Source organism: Siniperca chuatsi, linkage group LG4 (assembly GCF_020085105.1).
Source record: "Siniperca chuatsi isolate FFG_IHB_CAS linkage group LG4, ASM2008510v1, whole genome shotgun sequence".
Lineage (NCBI taxonomy): Eukaryota > Metazoa > Chordata > Actinopteri > Centrarchiformes > Sinipercidae > Siniperca > Siniperca chuatsi.
In genome coordinates this window covers 29856988-29873034 of record NC_058045.1, presented here as the reverse complement: position 1 = coordinate 29873034, position 16047 = coordinate 29856988, and the positions used below count along the sequence as shown (strand labels likewise).

General features: G+C 40.4%; 1 protein-coding gene across 3 annotated transcripts in view; it reads right to left on the bottom strand.

Moving 5' to 3' along the window:
• Positions 1-9: 9 nt before the first annotated feature.
• Positions 10-16047, bottom strand: part of pot1 (protection of telomeres 1 homolog) — a 72489-nt gene continuing 56451 nt past the window's right edge. The window contains exons 11-22 of one of the 3 annotated variants that reach the window (XR_006377716.1): positions 12944-13128; positions 12410-12507; positions 10807-10833; positions 8990-9146; positions 8461-8669; positions 8104-8239; positions 6448-6530; positions 5615-5709; positions 5136-5241; positions 3665-3859; positions 1299-1401; positions 10-145 (exon numbers count right to left, since the gene is read on the bottom strand). Coding sequence is in view for 2 of the 3 variants with exons in the window: in XM_044193582.1 (XP_044049517.1) it covers positions 3720-3859; positions 5136-5241; positions 5615-5709; positions 6448-6530; positions 8104-8239; positions 8461-8669; positions 8990-9146; positions 10807-10833; positions 12410-12507; positions 12944-13128 (1236 nt within the window). In the remaining variant the exon portion in view is untranslated. Of the gene's footprint in view, positions 146-1298; positions 1402-3466; positions 3860-5135; positions 5242-5614; positions 5710-6447; positions 6531-8060; positions 8240-8460; positions 8670-8989; positions 9147-10806; positions 10834-12409; positions 12508-12943; positions 13129-16047 lie in introns of those variants that run through there. The other 2 variants (XM_044193582.1, XM_044193583.1) reach the window with 2 other exon arrangements.

The following is a 16047-nucleotide window of genomic DNA, read 5'->3' as shown; positions in this document are numbered from 1 at the left end:
TGGAGGTGGGGGTAGAGTGTTGAATCACAGCCGGGGCACGTCCACCTCCGTCCCACGAAGTTTCTATTCGCACAGCCGCTCCGCGGCGCTCGGTGGCCGGGCTAGAGCGCGGAGAAATGCGGCCGGTGGAGACGCTGAGCTCCGTCTGAGAGAGACAAGAGGACCCGAGAGTAGGAGGATGAGGAGGAAGGCGCGAGGGAGGGAGGAGGAGGGGGAGTCATCTGTCAAAGCTTGCCTGATCCGATAATAAACTGTAACACACTGAACTGTAATCTGTGTGGGATTATCATGTGTGAATTACACTATCGCCATTAGTTTTTGATCTAACAAGCTTCTCTTGATTTAAACATTTCAAGAAGTCTTGGTCATTTTGATGAAGAGACACTGATACCAGCGGTCCTCAATTTCTTTACACATTTATTAAAATGTAAAGATTCTTCCAGATAGAAGCTGTACTGTAGCCTACTTGTACTTCTGTAGACCTACTTTATACAGAAAATGATCGCTAAAGGTAACAAAGACATACTACTACCTACTTATTTAAAAATGGAGAAAAACTTTATTCTCTTTTAAAGAATTGCAGTTTCGTAGTGCAACAATAAATTCATGTTACAAAACTAATAGGCTACACAAATTTAGATATTTAATTTAATTAAGTTAAGTACAGAAAACTACTGTTATTATTATCAGATATAGAATAACTTGATATAACTTAGTTTTACAGAAAAACATAAATCCACACATTTATAAATAATCCTGCAGGACGTCATTGTGTACTTGTGATATTTGTATAGTATCCCTGCAAACTTTATCACTGAATGTTATGTTTACACAGCAGAAATTTCCCAGGATGCCTGGCAGTTTGGTGAAAACTCCAAGAAATACAGAATAAGTTCCAGTACAGAAATGTTCTGTTTCCTTTGTATTCAAAGGGAAGTTCGCTGGATTCCAAATATTTACAGATATTTTTTGCCATCTAGTGTAAAGTCTGGGTACGACACCAGCACTCTTCTGCTGCACTGATCTGATCTGCAACATTCAAAGAGAATATTGGAGGGTTTGGTTGGTTTTTGACTGACAAGTTTTACAGTTTTATCTCCTGAAAAGCAGAACCAGCTTTAGACTTTCTGCAGTGTTTCACTCTTTAACCCTGGTGACATCAGCTAAAACTTTTCCCTTTTTGGAGTTGGCCCTGTGTGTGTGTGTGTGTGTGTGTGTGTGTGTGTGTGTGTGTGTGTGTCTTTGTTTCCAAATATTTGGTGGAGCTATGGTCTCTCGTGGCCGCTGGTCATCAATACCTGGTTAGGTCAGCATATGCCGCTCATGATTTGAACTTTATTGACCACGTCGCTCTGCAGAGGTTGCTCTTCCCCAGGGACGTCTGGGTCCAATATCTGTCCTCTGGAGAACAGGGGGGAAACGAGTAAAGGTGACAACAGGCAGAGAAAACTGAACTCTTTTGTCCAGGCTAGCGAGACAGATGAAGTCCACAACATTTAGCAAAAGTTTGCTGTGTTTTTTTTTTGGACCCAGTTTATCAATTAAGAATCAAGTCTTTTATAAAGCGCATCATGCTGTCAGTTGGCCAGCAGATGGCGCAGTAACACCACAGATCAGCACTTTAAAGTGTCTGTTTTAATGGTAAATGACTTCATTGTTGCAGAATACTGCAGAAATCATTTAAACCAGCTTAATGTTATTTCTATATAATGCAATGAGGATTGTTAGAAAGACACATTAGATGGACTCTTGGGGGTGTAATATATTACTGCTAAATATTTTGTGATAGAAAATGCGATGACATAAATTATTGAAATGAAAAATAAATTCAACTAAATCTGATCAGCGATGCGCGATTGGTAACATTTATTAAGTGACACACTAACACTGACCTGAGGCTCCCTCTATTATAGCTATTTGTTTGAGTGTTTTGGTGGTTTTACATTTTAATTCTGCAAAATATCAGAGTTTTGTCAACTGTGGCGTATTTCCTGTTGAGAATTCACTGTGCTCTGTGTCTCACGTGTCCTCGGTCTTCCAGGTTATTCTGGGAGAACATGCCAAAATAAAATAAAATAAAATGAACAATTCACAGTGCCATACTGTGTTTGACCTGCAAAACACAAAGGTTTGGTTTTGGCATAAAACAAACCAGACTAAGAGTCTACAGCCACGCTAGACGCTCTGTGAGGCTGTGCATGTGCACAGTGGTGTTGTGAACTACATGCTAACGTCAGCATGTTAACATGTTCACAGTGACAATGTTAACATGTTGATGTTTAGCAGGTATAATGCTTATACCATGCTGATATTTCCTGCTGAGCACTAAACACAAAGTACAGCTGAGGCTGATGGGAATGTCATTAGTTTATTTTGACCTGATGATGGCGCTACATGAAAAGTTAAGGGATCGCCAAAGTTATTACAATTCATCTTGAGGGAAACAATGTCTGAACCAAATTTCATGACAATCCATCCAGTAGTTGTCGAGACATGTCAGTCTGGACTGAGAGACATGCTCTAACGTGGCTAAAAATGGTTCTGGTAACTATAAGCTTTGACCTATAGACAAGTGAAAAGTTTCTCTATAAGGTTGAACATGGTTTTGTTTGGGTTACGATGAGAGGTGGTTGAGGTTTGGTGAAGGTTTGATGTGGCTGAGTTCAGGGTAAGAATCTGGGAGAGGGCGTCCTGGTAGCCGAATGATTAAACCGCATACACGTGACCTCAACGTCCTCAATTGGATTCTGGCCAAGGACCTTTTGTTATATATCATACTCCTCTCTCGCCCCACATTTCCTGTCTGTCTCTGTTCTATCAACTATCAGTTAAAGGCAAAAATGCACGATGGAAGCCACACGACTGTGTCCTCATCTGTCCATCCATATTTCAGCTTCACAGTTCAGACAATAAATTAATCCTGTTTACAGAAACTTGGTTAAACGGAGCCATTTTACTTCCTAACAGACGCTGCAAATTCTGCAAAAAGCGTAACTGACAAGATCTGTGATGCTGGTGAAATCCTGAGGATCACAACCTCCCTGTATCAGAAAGCATTCACTGGCTGTTTGCTTCCACATACAGCTCCAGCTGCTAAAATATCAACAACCTCAGGCTATGTGATATTGGTTTTGATTATAAGTCCTGTAAATGGTTTCAGGACTACCTGTCTCATAGACAGCAATGTGTGACTTGTTCTGTATTTTCACCACTGTCAAAGGGGGTTCCACAAGGTTCAATGTTGGGAGCGATTCAGTTTATCCACCCCAATTGTACCTATTGGTCAACTTAAAGCCATGATTAGACTACTCCGCTCTTGAGTGTAACTGTTTTAACTATGTTCTGTTGTCTGTTTGTTTTCTTGTTAATTATTTTTTGTGTTTTAATTGTACTGTCAACATCATTGAAAATGAGGGCATGCCCTCAATGATTCCTTGAGATTTAAATAAAGGTTGAAGTGAATGAATGAATGAAAAGCAATTTCTTTTATTTTGAAAAAGTCATTAAAAGGCTCTGTGAGCTGCACAGGAAACAAAAGAAGTTTTAAAAATACACTCATGTCAGTTTTATACATTTTTGCAGCAACATTTTATGTACACTGATTTAGTTTTACGCATTAAAACACAAATAAAAATCACAATCACAAAGATCTTAAATATAAAACCTTTTTTTCCCCTGCTGGACTCTGGTGTAATGGTGACCTTTGACCTGCAGGTGCTTCAGGCAGGATCGGGGTCGGACCGTGTGGAGGGGGGTTTGGTGATGGCGGTGTGGCAGATCTGATAGCAGGTTTGGTTCTGTCCCCCGTCGTCCTCTACTGGGTAGGCCGTCAGACACAAATCGAGCCAGGGACGCTGACCTGAGGAGACACAAACATGGTTAACCAGCGTTTGACTCTTTCTACTGCTTTAAAGGCACAGGAAACTCAGAATCCTGAATTTGTTGCTTAGAGCTAGGCTAGGTAATGTATTTCAGAAGCATTTTTTTTTGTTGAAATTTTCTTTACATCCCGAGAGCAATCAATAAATCAAATACTCTGTGGCTGTCGCAGGCCTGTAATAACGCTGCATTCCATTTACCGCGGAAGTCGGAGCTGGGAATGACGTCACATATGAGATGACCGCATTCCAGTACAACAAGTGGGAAAACCAAGATGGACGCCTCTAGCCTCAGCAGTACCAGTTGATAACAACGCATTTCATGGTATTTTGCGCCTACAAACACCGTACCAACATGTCCACAGATAGAAGTTGGACAGTACTGCGTGTACGACTGATTTAATGAGACACAAAAGACAGACGTGCTAATAAACAGTATATTACTACAGCTTTCACTAACTGTTGATGCACGAGCAGCCATCTTGGATTTTGAGGTCGGGGTTGGTGAGGTTCTTCCGACTTTCCGAGTCGGAAACCCGACTTCTGCGGGCCAAATTACCGACTGGGAACGCAGTCCGACTTCCCAGTTCAAATGGAATGCAGCATAAGCCCATCCAATCATATCATTCTAACTTTAATTAAAACAATAATGAAGCTAAGACCTTTCAGAAATACAAGAAAAATTAAATTAAAACCAAGTAATCCAAAAGTTACTAAAATACTATGAAAATAAAAATTAAATAAAAAATTAACCTAATTAAAATTATCCTTTTTTTTCTCCTTTCTCTTAGATTTGAATGTTTTTGAAATAACACATCAGAAAACACTTCTTCCCTCCTCTTTCAGCTGGCAAACAACAAAACAGAAGATCAGCACCATCTGGACAGGAAGGAGTGTAGTTTGATGGACAGAGCAGCAGCGTACACTAACTTAGATTCATGGTCATCAACGTTAACAGTAATTCTCTGGCCTCTGCACTGAAACTCCATCAAGTCACTGTGTTATAACCGTTACAGATATAGATTCATTTGAACTTATCACGTCTTAGCACAGAACAAAACCTGAACCTGAACGTTCACCTTATTTCTATGTATAATGCAGTTCATACATTTTTTTTTTCTTAATTCCCAGAGAGGATGATCTGGGTAATTATTCTTCACTATGATAACATCACTGTCGGTGAAGCTGCTGCTTTACAGAGAGTTTTACACTTTAAACTCTTTAATCCAGCTGTTTTTTTGAGTTTGACAGATGTACCAGTGCTGCCCCCCGGTGGACAGAGGGAGTCCATCGTTTGACAGATGCTGTTCTGAGCCTCCTGATTGGCTGCTACGTCCTCTGCCGACACGCTGAAGAACGACTCCTGATGAAAGACCCAAAGCATCATCGTCACTCATTAACGTTTACCTGAAAATCACTTTCTAAAAACTGTTTTTAGACGTTTTCCTTTAAGATGTTTATTTGATGTCAGTACTCTCACCACAGTGTGTACAACTTAATCCTAATTCTCTGTGTAGAAGGGTTCTGATACTTTACAGCAGACAACATATATAAGACATACTGCCAATACAGTAGTAACACAAACATACAAACTTCATAGTACTTCATATATAATTTTGTTAAAAACTTCAGACAGACAGAAATGTGTAATGCACTCAGATTGTCTCCTTTCTCCTTGTGATCTAATCTCCTCTGCTCCAGAGTGAGCAGGACTTTAAATGTGATCTAAAACTCACGGCGTCTCTCCACAGGAAGACGTCCAGCGTGTCGGTGGCGTCCTGCAGCTCGAGCTTCATCAGCAGGACGAACTGCAGCAGCTGAACGCCGAGAGCTGCGGACCGGAAGACCAAAGACGTTAAACAGTGTGTGATTTATTTCAGAGGAAAACCTGCAGCTACAACAGACCTGAGATCAGCCAGGAGTCGTTCAGGAGCGTTTACAACCTGCTCAATCAGGAGGATGGACTAACATAAAACTCTGTGTGAATGAGCAAGCTTTTAAACCCTGAAGACAACATGAAGAGACATATTTGTTATAATGAGATTATTGTCGTGGCGGCTGCAGTTGAGAGCAGGCACCAGTTTTAAAACTCTCCTTGATGGTGCATTCAAGGACGAGGCCTAATTGACCGGCTATGTTGTCAGAATATTGCTGCACAGTTATTTTTTTAATTATCTATTCGTGTCAGAATGCCCAACACAATCTCCCAGAGCTCAAGGTGACGTCTCCACTGAGTTTACAACGAAAAGCAGAAAATCCTCACATTGAAGAAACTGCAACCAGAGAACAGTTGGAGAGGTTTTTACTTTTGATTACATTTGACAAATCGCTTATCAAAATGGATGCGGATTCATTTTCTGTTGATCAAGTTGTGAAAAGGATCATGTGAAGTTGGTTTCTTCTGTTAAATCTGCATTCATTTTTAATTAATTTTTGGACACTTTTGGGCAGCAGAACAAGCTGAAACAACACTGACATTTTAATGTCAGTGTGAGCTGTTTCCTCCGTGCTCTCCACCTGCAACAGTTTCCTCTGACAGTCCAGAGATTCAAACCAAACTCTCTCTCACCTTCTGCAATGATCTTCTCATCGATCAGCTCGACTCCTTCAGCACACGGTTCCCTCACAGCAGCCTCAGAGCACCGCCTGCACCTGAAACACAGGAAATCAGAAAGAGCGTGAGTGATAAAGAATGTGCAGGCATCCTTTAATGGCTCAGCAGAGTCTCTGCGCACCATCTCTGCAGACTCATGTCACTCTCACTATGTATGTATACGTCACTGTTCACAACCAGTGACGTATACATGCTACTTCTCGTCCTGAGTTCGCTACAGTGTCTTTATTTTGAAATGTAATGTACTTTATCTTGACAGTATTTCCAGAAATGGAACAATGAGACGGCGTTGACAGCAAGTTTATCCAGCAAACATCTTGATGTTTTTGACAAAAACACACAAAACCACAAAGTCCATTAGTAGCTGTTCTGTATCACAAGATCTCCCTCAGCAGAAGATCTTCTCTTTTCAAAGTTTCACTCTCAGCTTTTAAGCTAACATGGATGAGAAGCCCTTAAGACATTTGAACATCTGCAATTCCACGACAACTGGGCAAACTCAATTGCCGAGGAAGATCATGTGATACGATCGAAAGCTCCGTAACAGCTAATAAATGGATCTTGTGGTGAGAATGTTGGGTGTGAGTGTTTCAGATGCATTTTACACTTATTTTAATTTTATACTTATATCCACTTTGTACTTAATTTATCTGACCTGTATTATAGAGTATTATATTTTTTTGCTTATTACTTCTATTCCTGTGTGCACTGACGTGATATTGAGCTGCTGTAACAATTGAGTTTCCCCCTCGGGGATCAATAAAGTCTTTCTGATTCTGATTTCAAGAGGCATGCACCAGGTATTCAGGCAAGCCACAAATACGCACTGCGAAGGGTTACAGCTGCGGCAGCACAAAATGCATGCAAGGGCCCTTGCTGTGATATGACTGTAGTAGTGATGTGGAGTAAAGTATCATCAAACTTTATTCTAGTTACCATCACATATGAACCAACATTAGCCTCTTTCTTGCATCTTTTGTTAATGTGCTGAGGCATAAATGATCCACATGTAAAGACATCGTAACAGCTTAATATTTCTACTAATACCAGAATTCAACAGGTTTTATTAAAACCTACCCGGCAGCATCTTAGATACATACATATCCGCAAAATTGCAAAATCGGCCAGCCAATGAGTTTATTACACATATATCAGTGTCAGTGTATATGTCAGCTGATCAGTAACAGTAAATGTCAGTAGAGAAATGTCAAAGATATGTTTGAGGTGATTTAAAAACAGTCTCTCCTTTACATACTTAGTCCACCAGAGAGCAAGTTTCTTTAACTGTAAAATGTCCCGCTCAGTATACTATTCTCTAATAACCAAATTTAAAGGGATTTTTTTTTTTAAATGTTTGTTTATGGCATGTGCTTACATAAAAGTTGAATATTGGGCAACTTTTATTATTTATTGGATTTTTTAAAAACTCAACAAATATCAATATCGGCCTCAAAAGTCTAGTATCAGTCGACCTCAATAATACCACAAAACAGGAAAGATGGCTGACAGCAAATTGTTGTTCCATCGTACCAATGGAAACCAAATCAAACATTTCTTAACGCCGTAACTGTGCTCTAGGCTTCATCAGAGTGTGCGCAGCTCGTCTCTGACCCGTAGTATCTCTTCCTGCCTCTGAACAGGAAGGGTGCAGACAGGTCGAGCAGAGCCACGTGACCTCCTGATGACCTCACAGGGACGATGTTCTGGTAGCCGGTCGTTAGCCGACAAGTTTCCTCCAGAGTCGAACCTGCAAAACACTCCGTCACCAGGTGCCTGATTTCAGGATAAAAACTTGTATCTTGTATTTTTGATGGCAACAGAAAAAAATAAACCTTTTATTCTTTAAGATGACAAAAGATTCTTGTGTAACATGCTTGATATTTTCCCTTCAAATATGTTCAAATTTTACATTTGCTTATTAAAAAAAGACTAAACTGAGGAGAACAAAGTGTTGGTTCAGACTGTTACCCATGAGGAAGATGAGCTCTTTGGTTTTGCCTTCAGACATGAGCTGGGTGGACAGGTGAACACTCAGAGCTCGCTTCGGGGATCCTGGAGAATCTCCAGGGACATCGACCCTCCCAGACAGAGCCCACGATGGGGGACTGTAGGATCTAGAGTCCCTGGACGCCTCAGAGAAGAGACCTGCCACCAGTTCATCATCTGGGACATCCTGCCTGAGATCACAGTGTAGGATCAGAGGGAAATCCGATATTTCATTTATTTTTTCCAAATCCAACAATGCACACCGACTCTGAGAAAGATATAAAGATTCAGATTTACCAACTCGTATACCTAGAAATTAATTTAAGAGCATTCCTCATTCAACACTTCCTCTGGCTGAGCAGAGCTGCAGCAGTGAATCAGTAAAAACTATGATGTCTGCATGTGCATGTGACAAAAATAAAACCATAAACCTAAAAAAAGATACTGAGCTACAGATTACAAGAAACATTGATGAGACTTTTATTATTGTGACACTTGTGTGTGAGCCTACATTGATGTACACTTGCTGCAGTAGAGTTTCAGAGCCTGGTAAAGTCTGCAGGGCTCGTAGGATCTCAGCTGGACTCTGACGTGGTGAGCTCGACCCGGACCGGACCGCTTCAGCTCGGACAGCGTCACCGGCTGCATGTCGTGACCGCAGATTCTCTCTGTACAAGACAGTAAACACAGTTACAGTTTCACAGAGTTACTTTCATTTCAGACTTTTTTTTTAATGCTACATAAAAGGGAACATAAAAATGTTTATCTTTAAAAAAGTGGAAAATGGAAATAACTGTTGAGCTACCGAAACACAGCCTGTCGCCACAACACTATTCAGACTTCTAAATCAAAGTTTAAGAAGCGCTAAATTTCACACCTGAAACATTTCTTAGCCTGTTCCGTGACAAATAACACATTATTTTGATTCTTGTTTTGTTCAAGACCTGTGATGATATCACAGGGATTCTGCAAGGTGGATCAAGTCAAATGGAAGACTTTTAAAGACCTTTTTAACACCACATCGAATGCATGTTAATACCCTTTTCACTATCACCTGCCAAAGTATGAATGTCTAATGTAAAACCAGGAGGGAGGATATGGCCTAGAATTATGTATTATTATATCACGTTTTAGTACTTCCCAGCAGTATATAACAATAACTTCAAATGACAATCAATTAAATGAATGCAACCTGGCATAAAATGGATGGATGGATTAACCGATTCAAAACAATCCTTTTAGGTTTTTGCTAAAATCGACACTATGAGATGCAGTAGTGACAGCGTTTGCTGCAGGTCTGATGGTGCTGACTGAAACTCCACAAAAAGGATTAAACAGCCTCCTGCGGCACAATCCACCGACGCACCGATCCCACTTTTAGTTTATAGATGTGTAACTTCTCCTGGCAGCTCGCAATCGGATACAAAAATGGTTTATTATTAACATTGCTGCCTGCAGCAGGTAAGATTTTTGCAAATCAAATTCAAGACTTTTTAATACCTTCTATGTTTTTTTCTTTTTTTGAGGAAACTGAATTTGATGCTTTTTAAGACTTTGCAAAGCCTTCAGATACCCTCCCTGTATCAGTGGAGCGTCTATAGATGACCACCCACAATGTTTCGGACACCATTGAACAGACTTTGATGAAATTTTGATGACTTATTGCGTCAATCTGACTTTTTGAAAATGACACATATTGGCCTGAGGGGGGGGAAGATAAAACACGTAATTATCTGTACATCCTTCACGACGTCTTGTATGCTGCAGATTGGATTTATAAAACGTTTTACACAAGAGAATGTTCAGTCTAACAACTGGCAAACAGCAAGTCTGCTCAAAAGTCAACCGGGACGGGTGGAAGGAGAAACATTCACAAATCTTGGATTATGGTCTGCACTGATGTAAACTCCACATGATTTCCAGTAAATGGGCCCAAAATCATACAAAAACACTGGTAGAAGAAAACACCATGTTGCCTTCAATGTTTTTCACTCTGTTTCCAGTTGGGCTGAAAACCAGAAGTGAACTCAAGCGAATGTTAAAGTGTGAAAGAAGTTAGAAAAAAAAATATTTTTAAAGATATTTTTGACTATCCGACAGACTTTGACCCACTTTGCAACATTTTTATCCAAATAAATACAAATAAAAGTGCTAAAAGAGCTGGTGGTGACTTTAAATATATTCCAAACTGAGAGAAAAAGACAATATGTGACAAAATAACGCCAGGACATTTAAACAATCCCCTGATCTTCCAAAGATTCCACAGGCTGCGTCTGTTTAACCTCGCACCAGACCTGTGGAGCTGCTGCAGTGTGCTGTGTTTCATACCTGTGCTGCACTCCACTGTTTCAGCATCTAAAACAAAAACAGAGAAACCATCAAGGACTGAACCATATACAGGAATACACAAAGCAATAAGTAATAAAGGCCTATAAACGAACTGTACAATGCTGAGCTGCTCCAGTTGCCAGCTGGGGGGGGTCACCTGATCTGATTTATTAGAAGGCTTAAAACAAGCAGCTTCTGCTGCCTGCTTCAGCTCACATATTGTGTATAATCATCACAATCACTGCAGCAGTTTCCAAAAGAATAATCTAGAGATTAAAAGCTGATAAAAGATTTTTGTTTCTACAGAAATACAAATGGTCTGTTTCCTTTTGAAATATTCTCCTAAATTGAGGAGAGGTAGTAATATTCACAGCAAATAAAAGTTTTAAAATTATATACAAGCTTTACGCAAACAGGAACAGGAGAATAAATAATAGTTTTTTGGTACATATCAGTGGCTTTATGTCATGAATTCAATATCATTTTTCTTCATCTGCTGACTCTGGTATCTGTGTTCTTAAAAGACCTGGTTCTGTTTCTTTCTTGATGTGCAAAGTGACATTGTTGGGGTATGTTGATAAAGAGGCAAAATTAAAAAAAAAAAACATGTTTGTGCTCTTCCTGCAAAGAAACTGCGTCCCAAATATTTTGTTCACTCAGAGTTACACAACAGACATCAGGCCTGCAGGTCTGAACACAGAGCCTTTCTAATGCTGAAGAGTTCTTTTAAAGCTGCAGCTGTTTGTCTGTCTGTGTGGAAACCTTCAGGTCACAGTCAAAGTTTGGACTTTTTATTTTATCCCCAGTGAAGCGTGGGCTTTTAGAAGGCCCTGCTAATGGAAGCAGCTCCCCGCAGCTTCAATCCATCCATCCATCCATCCTCAGTGAAGAAATTGGTCTGTCTGAGCAGTCAGGATGTTCATATTTCCGCTGCTGGCGAACACATTTTTCATTTAATCAAAGACCGGCGGGCAGCCACTACTCACATCATTCTTTCTTCTTTGTTTTTTAGTCACGCAATGTCATTTGTGAGCAGACACTACAAAGGAGGTTTATTGGGAAAAACAAGACTAAAGGTGTGCCTACACAGGAGGCGTTTCAGCCGTATTTCACTCACGTTACATGCAGGTGAACATAACCCGAAGCGCATTTTTACGCTTCAAGTCTATTTTCTTCCGTTTTACACACGCAACTACAGTGACTGTGTGTTGGGCTCTGAGCGTGCTGTGCCTGAACTGTGTAGATACAGACGGAGCACTGAAGCAGCCGTTGCTGCTCTGCTAACGTGCTGCTCACGCTACGCCTCCTGTGTCGACACAGCGTGAGCGTATACAGCCACGCTAGCAGCTCTGTGAGACTGTAATGCTAACATCAGCATGATAACATGCTCACAATGACAATGCTACCTTGCTTATGCTAAGCAGGTATAATGTTTACTTTACATGTCGTTTCTTTTGCAGGTATTCGGTAATAGACCAAATACAAATCTTGACCTGATAATGGTGCTTGATGAAAAGTTAAGGGATCACCCAAGCAAATTTCATGTCAGTCCATTTAGTGGAAAAACTGATAAACTCGAGGCCCCTCCAACATCCACTCATACCCAGAGACTCTGGTGGAGTGCTCCAGACCTCCAACAATGCTGAGTCATTCAGCTCAGAGAGGTTGTCCTCGTCATCCTCTGGGAAGGCCTCCATGACTCTACAGATACATAAACAAGAAGAAAATTACTTCTGGTTATGAGACTTATGATCACAAACACATATAGTTACAATTATCTACATTTAAAAACTGAAAGGGATGCACAGGGACTGATGCAGCATCTTAAATCCTGGATTAATTTAGATTGCAGCACAGTTTTAAATCCTCTTTCAAATTTTAGTTTTCCTCTATACATTCCTGATGCTCCAAACTATTAAACCCTTGCATAAATGAATAGCAGCCATTGTAGAAGTCCGACTGCACACACCTTGTCTACACTGTACGCTTTGATCTTTTCTGGTCCAATTATGTAGCAGAACCAGAACCAGTAAGTAGAACCAGAGCTCAGACTCCAAACTGAAGAAGGTTTTCTACAATGACTTTATTTTTAGCCTCAGTTCTCTCAGGAATATTTCTCCCTCGTCTCCTGCTGTACCTCTTCAGCTCCTGCACGACGGTGCTGTTTTCTGGAAGAATCCGGATCCCCCTCCCGTACGCCGTCCCTCCATGCAGGTGAAAAGCCAGGTGATCCACCTCCTCTGACTGGCTGCTGGTGAGGCCGGGCACCTTACTGGATCCTGGGATCGCTCGTAGGTTGTAGATCCTGAGGAAATCCCCGGGCTGATGGGACAAACGGGACAAGTAACACAAGCAGAGAGAGGAAGGTCTTTGAGTAGACAAAGAGTACAGGTTCAGTTCTTTGAAAATAAAAACTTGGTGGCAAATTAAGTCAATGTTTCTCAAAACCATTTTTACAAGAAAAACAAAAAACAATGTATAATGGATTGCACTTATATAGAGCTTTTTAACACTAGTGGGACAAAGCTTTTTACAATTTGCCTCTCATTCACCCATTAACCCACACACAGCTGCCCTGGTGTGGCCATCTGAAACAATTTAGGGTTCAGTGTCTTGCTCAAGACACCAACATTAATCGCAGGTTGAACCTCCAACACTGCGATTAATGGAGGACCAGCTCTATCTTTTGAGCCACAGCCACCCCTGCAATGATAACATCTTTTCCATTAGACATCACTATGACATCATCAGGGTTATTTTCTCCTCCGGAGCCACAGAAGACAGAAGCTTTTACAGGCTGAGAACTAACCATGACCAGTAAACTGACCTTGATGTGTAAAATCGTTGCCCTTTTAGACAGAAACATGAAATGTAGTAGAAAAAAAACAGGCGATGCTCACTGAGCAAACATGTCAGTCATTTTGAAAATATGAAGAAGCCTATCTTGCTCTCGAGTTTACAATCAGTATAACAGGAGATACTTGAAGAGCAGCTGTAGCGCTGGTAACAGCTAACGGGGAAGTAAACAAATAAATAAACTAATAATTTATATTTAAAAACTTTGTGAGTTTGTGAAAAGTTTAAACCTGCAATAACTAATTTTTTTTTGGACACTTGGGGGCAGTAGAACAAGCTGTAAACACAACATCTGACATATTATCGGCTTATAAAATAGTTGTGGCTAACTGTTAGCAAACAGCTGCTTACTTCCACATCAAGCAAACACAGAGAAAGTTGATGTTTGTGTCCACCTAATGAATGCACTCTCCTTTTAGCTCTGGTTTGGTCTCCACCAACCTCTGAGAAAAATATCTGGCTCTTTAGCTGTTAGATGTTCCACTTTCTTCACCAGTTAGTCTGTAACTCGAACTTCAAAGAATTTGTAATATTTTGTTCCTGCATGTATGTAAATGGCCATACAGTTCAAATTTAACAAATCTAATTCAACACCTCTTGAATTAACTCCTCTCTGACACAGTGACAACAAGTGAACATGCTTCATAAGGATTTACCCGAATGCCCCATCACACTGTTCTCTCTAATGGAGGTGTTTCTGTTTTTCTGGTCAGTCAATGTAGACTTCATCAGGTTTTATCAATCAGCAGATGGCGATGTTGCACCAAACTTACAGTCAGTGTGGTGACAGTGATTCAGAGGCTGCTCAGAGGACTTGGTTTGGAGGGTTTGTCATTTTTGTTTTTCCCCCCCTCAGCTTTCCGTCACGACGAGCCTGCGGTCGGCAGAAATCTTTCCTCACTCTCATCATCAACAAATGCTTCGGCGATCAAGTGTCAGAGGGATTCACTCTGTTCATACATTTCACCGAAGCATTTATAGTGTTTTTACATGACAGGGTTTGGTCAATATAAGACCCAGATACACACATATACTGCATATGACCTTTAATTGCATTACAGCTGGAGAACTGAAGAAAGTGAATTCTCTATAAGCCATCTCTTCCTTTAAATCCATTTCTCCGTATACGTAAGTTTGAGGCAGTGTCAGGGTGGATTAACAGCTGATCTCCTGAGGCCTCTCCTCCTCTGAAGATCACCATGAAGAGCTAAGCAAAGAACTGGGAGGACTAGAGAGATGCCCCCGCTCACATGGAAGCATTTTTTAATCTGGAATTATCCTTTCATCTAGAATTATGTCCACATAACCAAAGAAATTAAAAATGAAATTCACTTTGTTTTACTTTTTCTGTGCCGTGATCTGAGAAGAAGATATTCAATGAGATCAATTAATGGCTGACCTCTCTCAGGTGCAAAGAAGCAGGTAGCGTGACGTTATTATAGTCCCTCGCAACCACGAAAGGTGTGTTGTGAAACAATGCGGAGTGACTGCAGAGAGTACATACAGTACATTAGCTGTAGCTAGCAAGCAAAGTACTACCCGGCTGCGAGTGTTGAGTATTTTTGTGACAGCTTAGACTCTAAATGATCTCTAAATGATGGATTGACATATAGTGTCTTTGACTGCTGCTCACATCCGGCCTCCTACAAACAGTCAACAATGGTGTCTTTTCGTTATGTAGGTGAACTTTCCAGAACCTTAGCAAAGTTGTTTGGGGCTCACTTGAGTTAACAACACTTCTGTATGTGGGTTGTTTTGGAGGGAAATGACAAACAGCCCTTTTCACTTAGATATAAAGACTTAGAAACTGTCACAGATGTCCAACACTTGTGTTCTGAAGGTGAGTTCAGACTGAATGCAAAGCAAATTTTGGTTTGGGTGCAAATTTTTTGTAGGTGGCGCAAACTGTGGCAAAGACACATTTTTCAACTCAAGTGAAAAGTTCCAAAACATTTTTTTTTTTTTTTTTTAAACAGAGAAAATGAAGAAAACTAAATCTCCAGAATGATGCCAAGGGAAACCTTTTGGTACATTTAGCCTCAGCTTCCAGTCAGCTTCATCACATTCACTGCCCATCTTCTACCAGGCATGAACTATCTTGGCATCATTAGGAAACATGCCTGCCTTTATTGTTACAGACTATTCAATCCCATCAAAAGACTGGATGATTTTGTAACATAAGATTGAAAATATATTGATCCTTGTAGGGCTTCATCTGATTAGTAACCTCTTTATCTTAATTTAAATTTCCATGAAGTTAAATTTAATGCAACAAGGCCAGAAGTAACACTCTCCTCTTTTTCATTGGGTGTATGTTGTGTATGTTTTAGTTCATCAGCAGCACTTACGTATGTTAGAAAACATGCTATTTGAGTAGAAATCCCT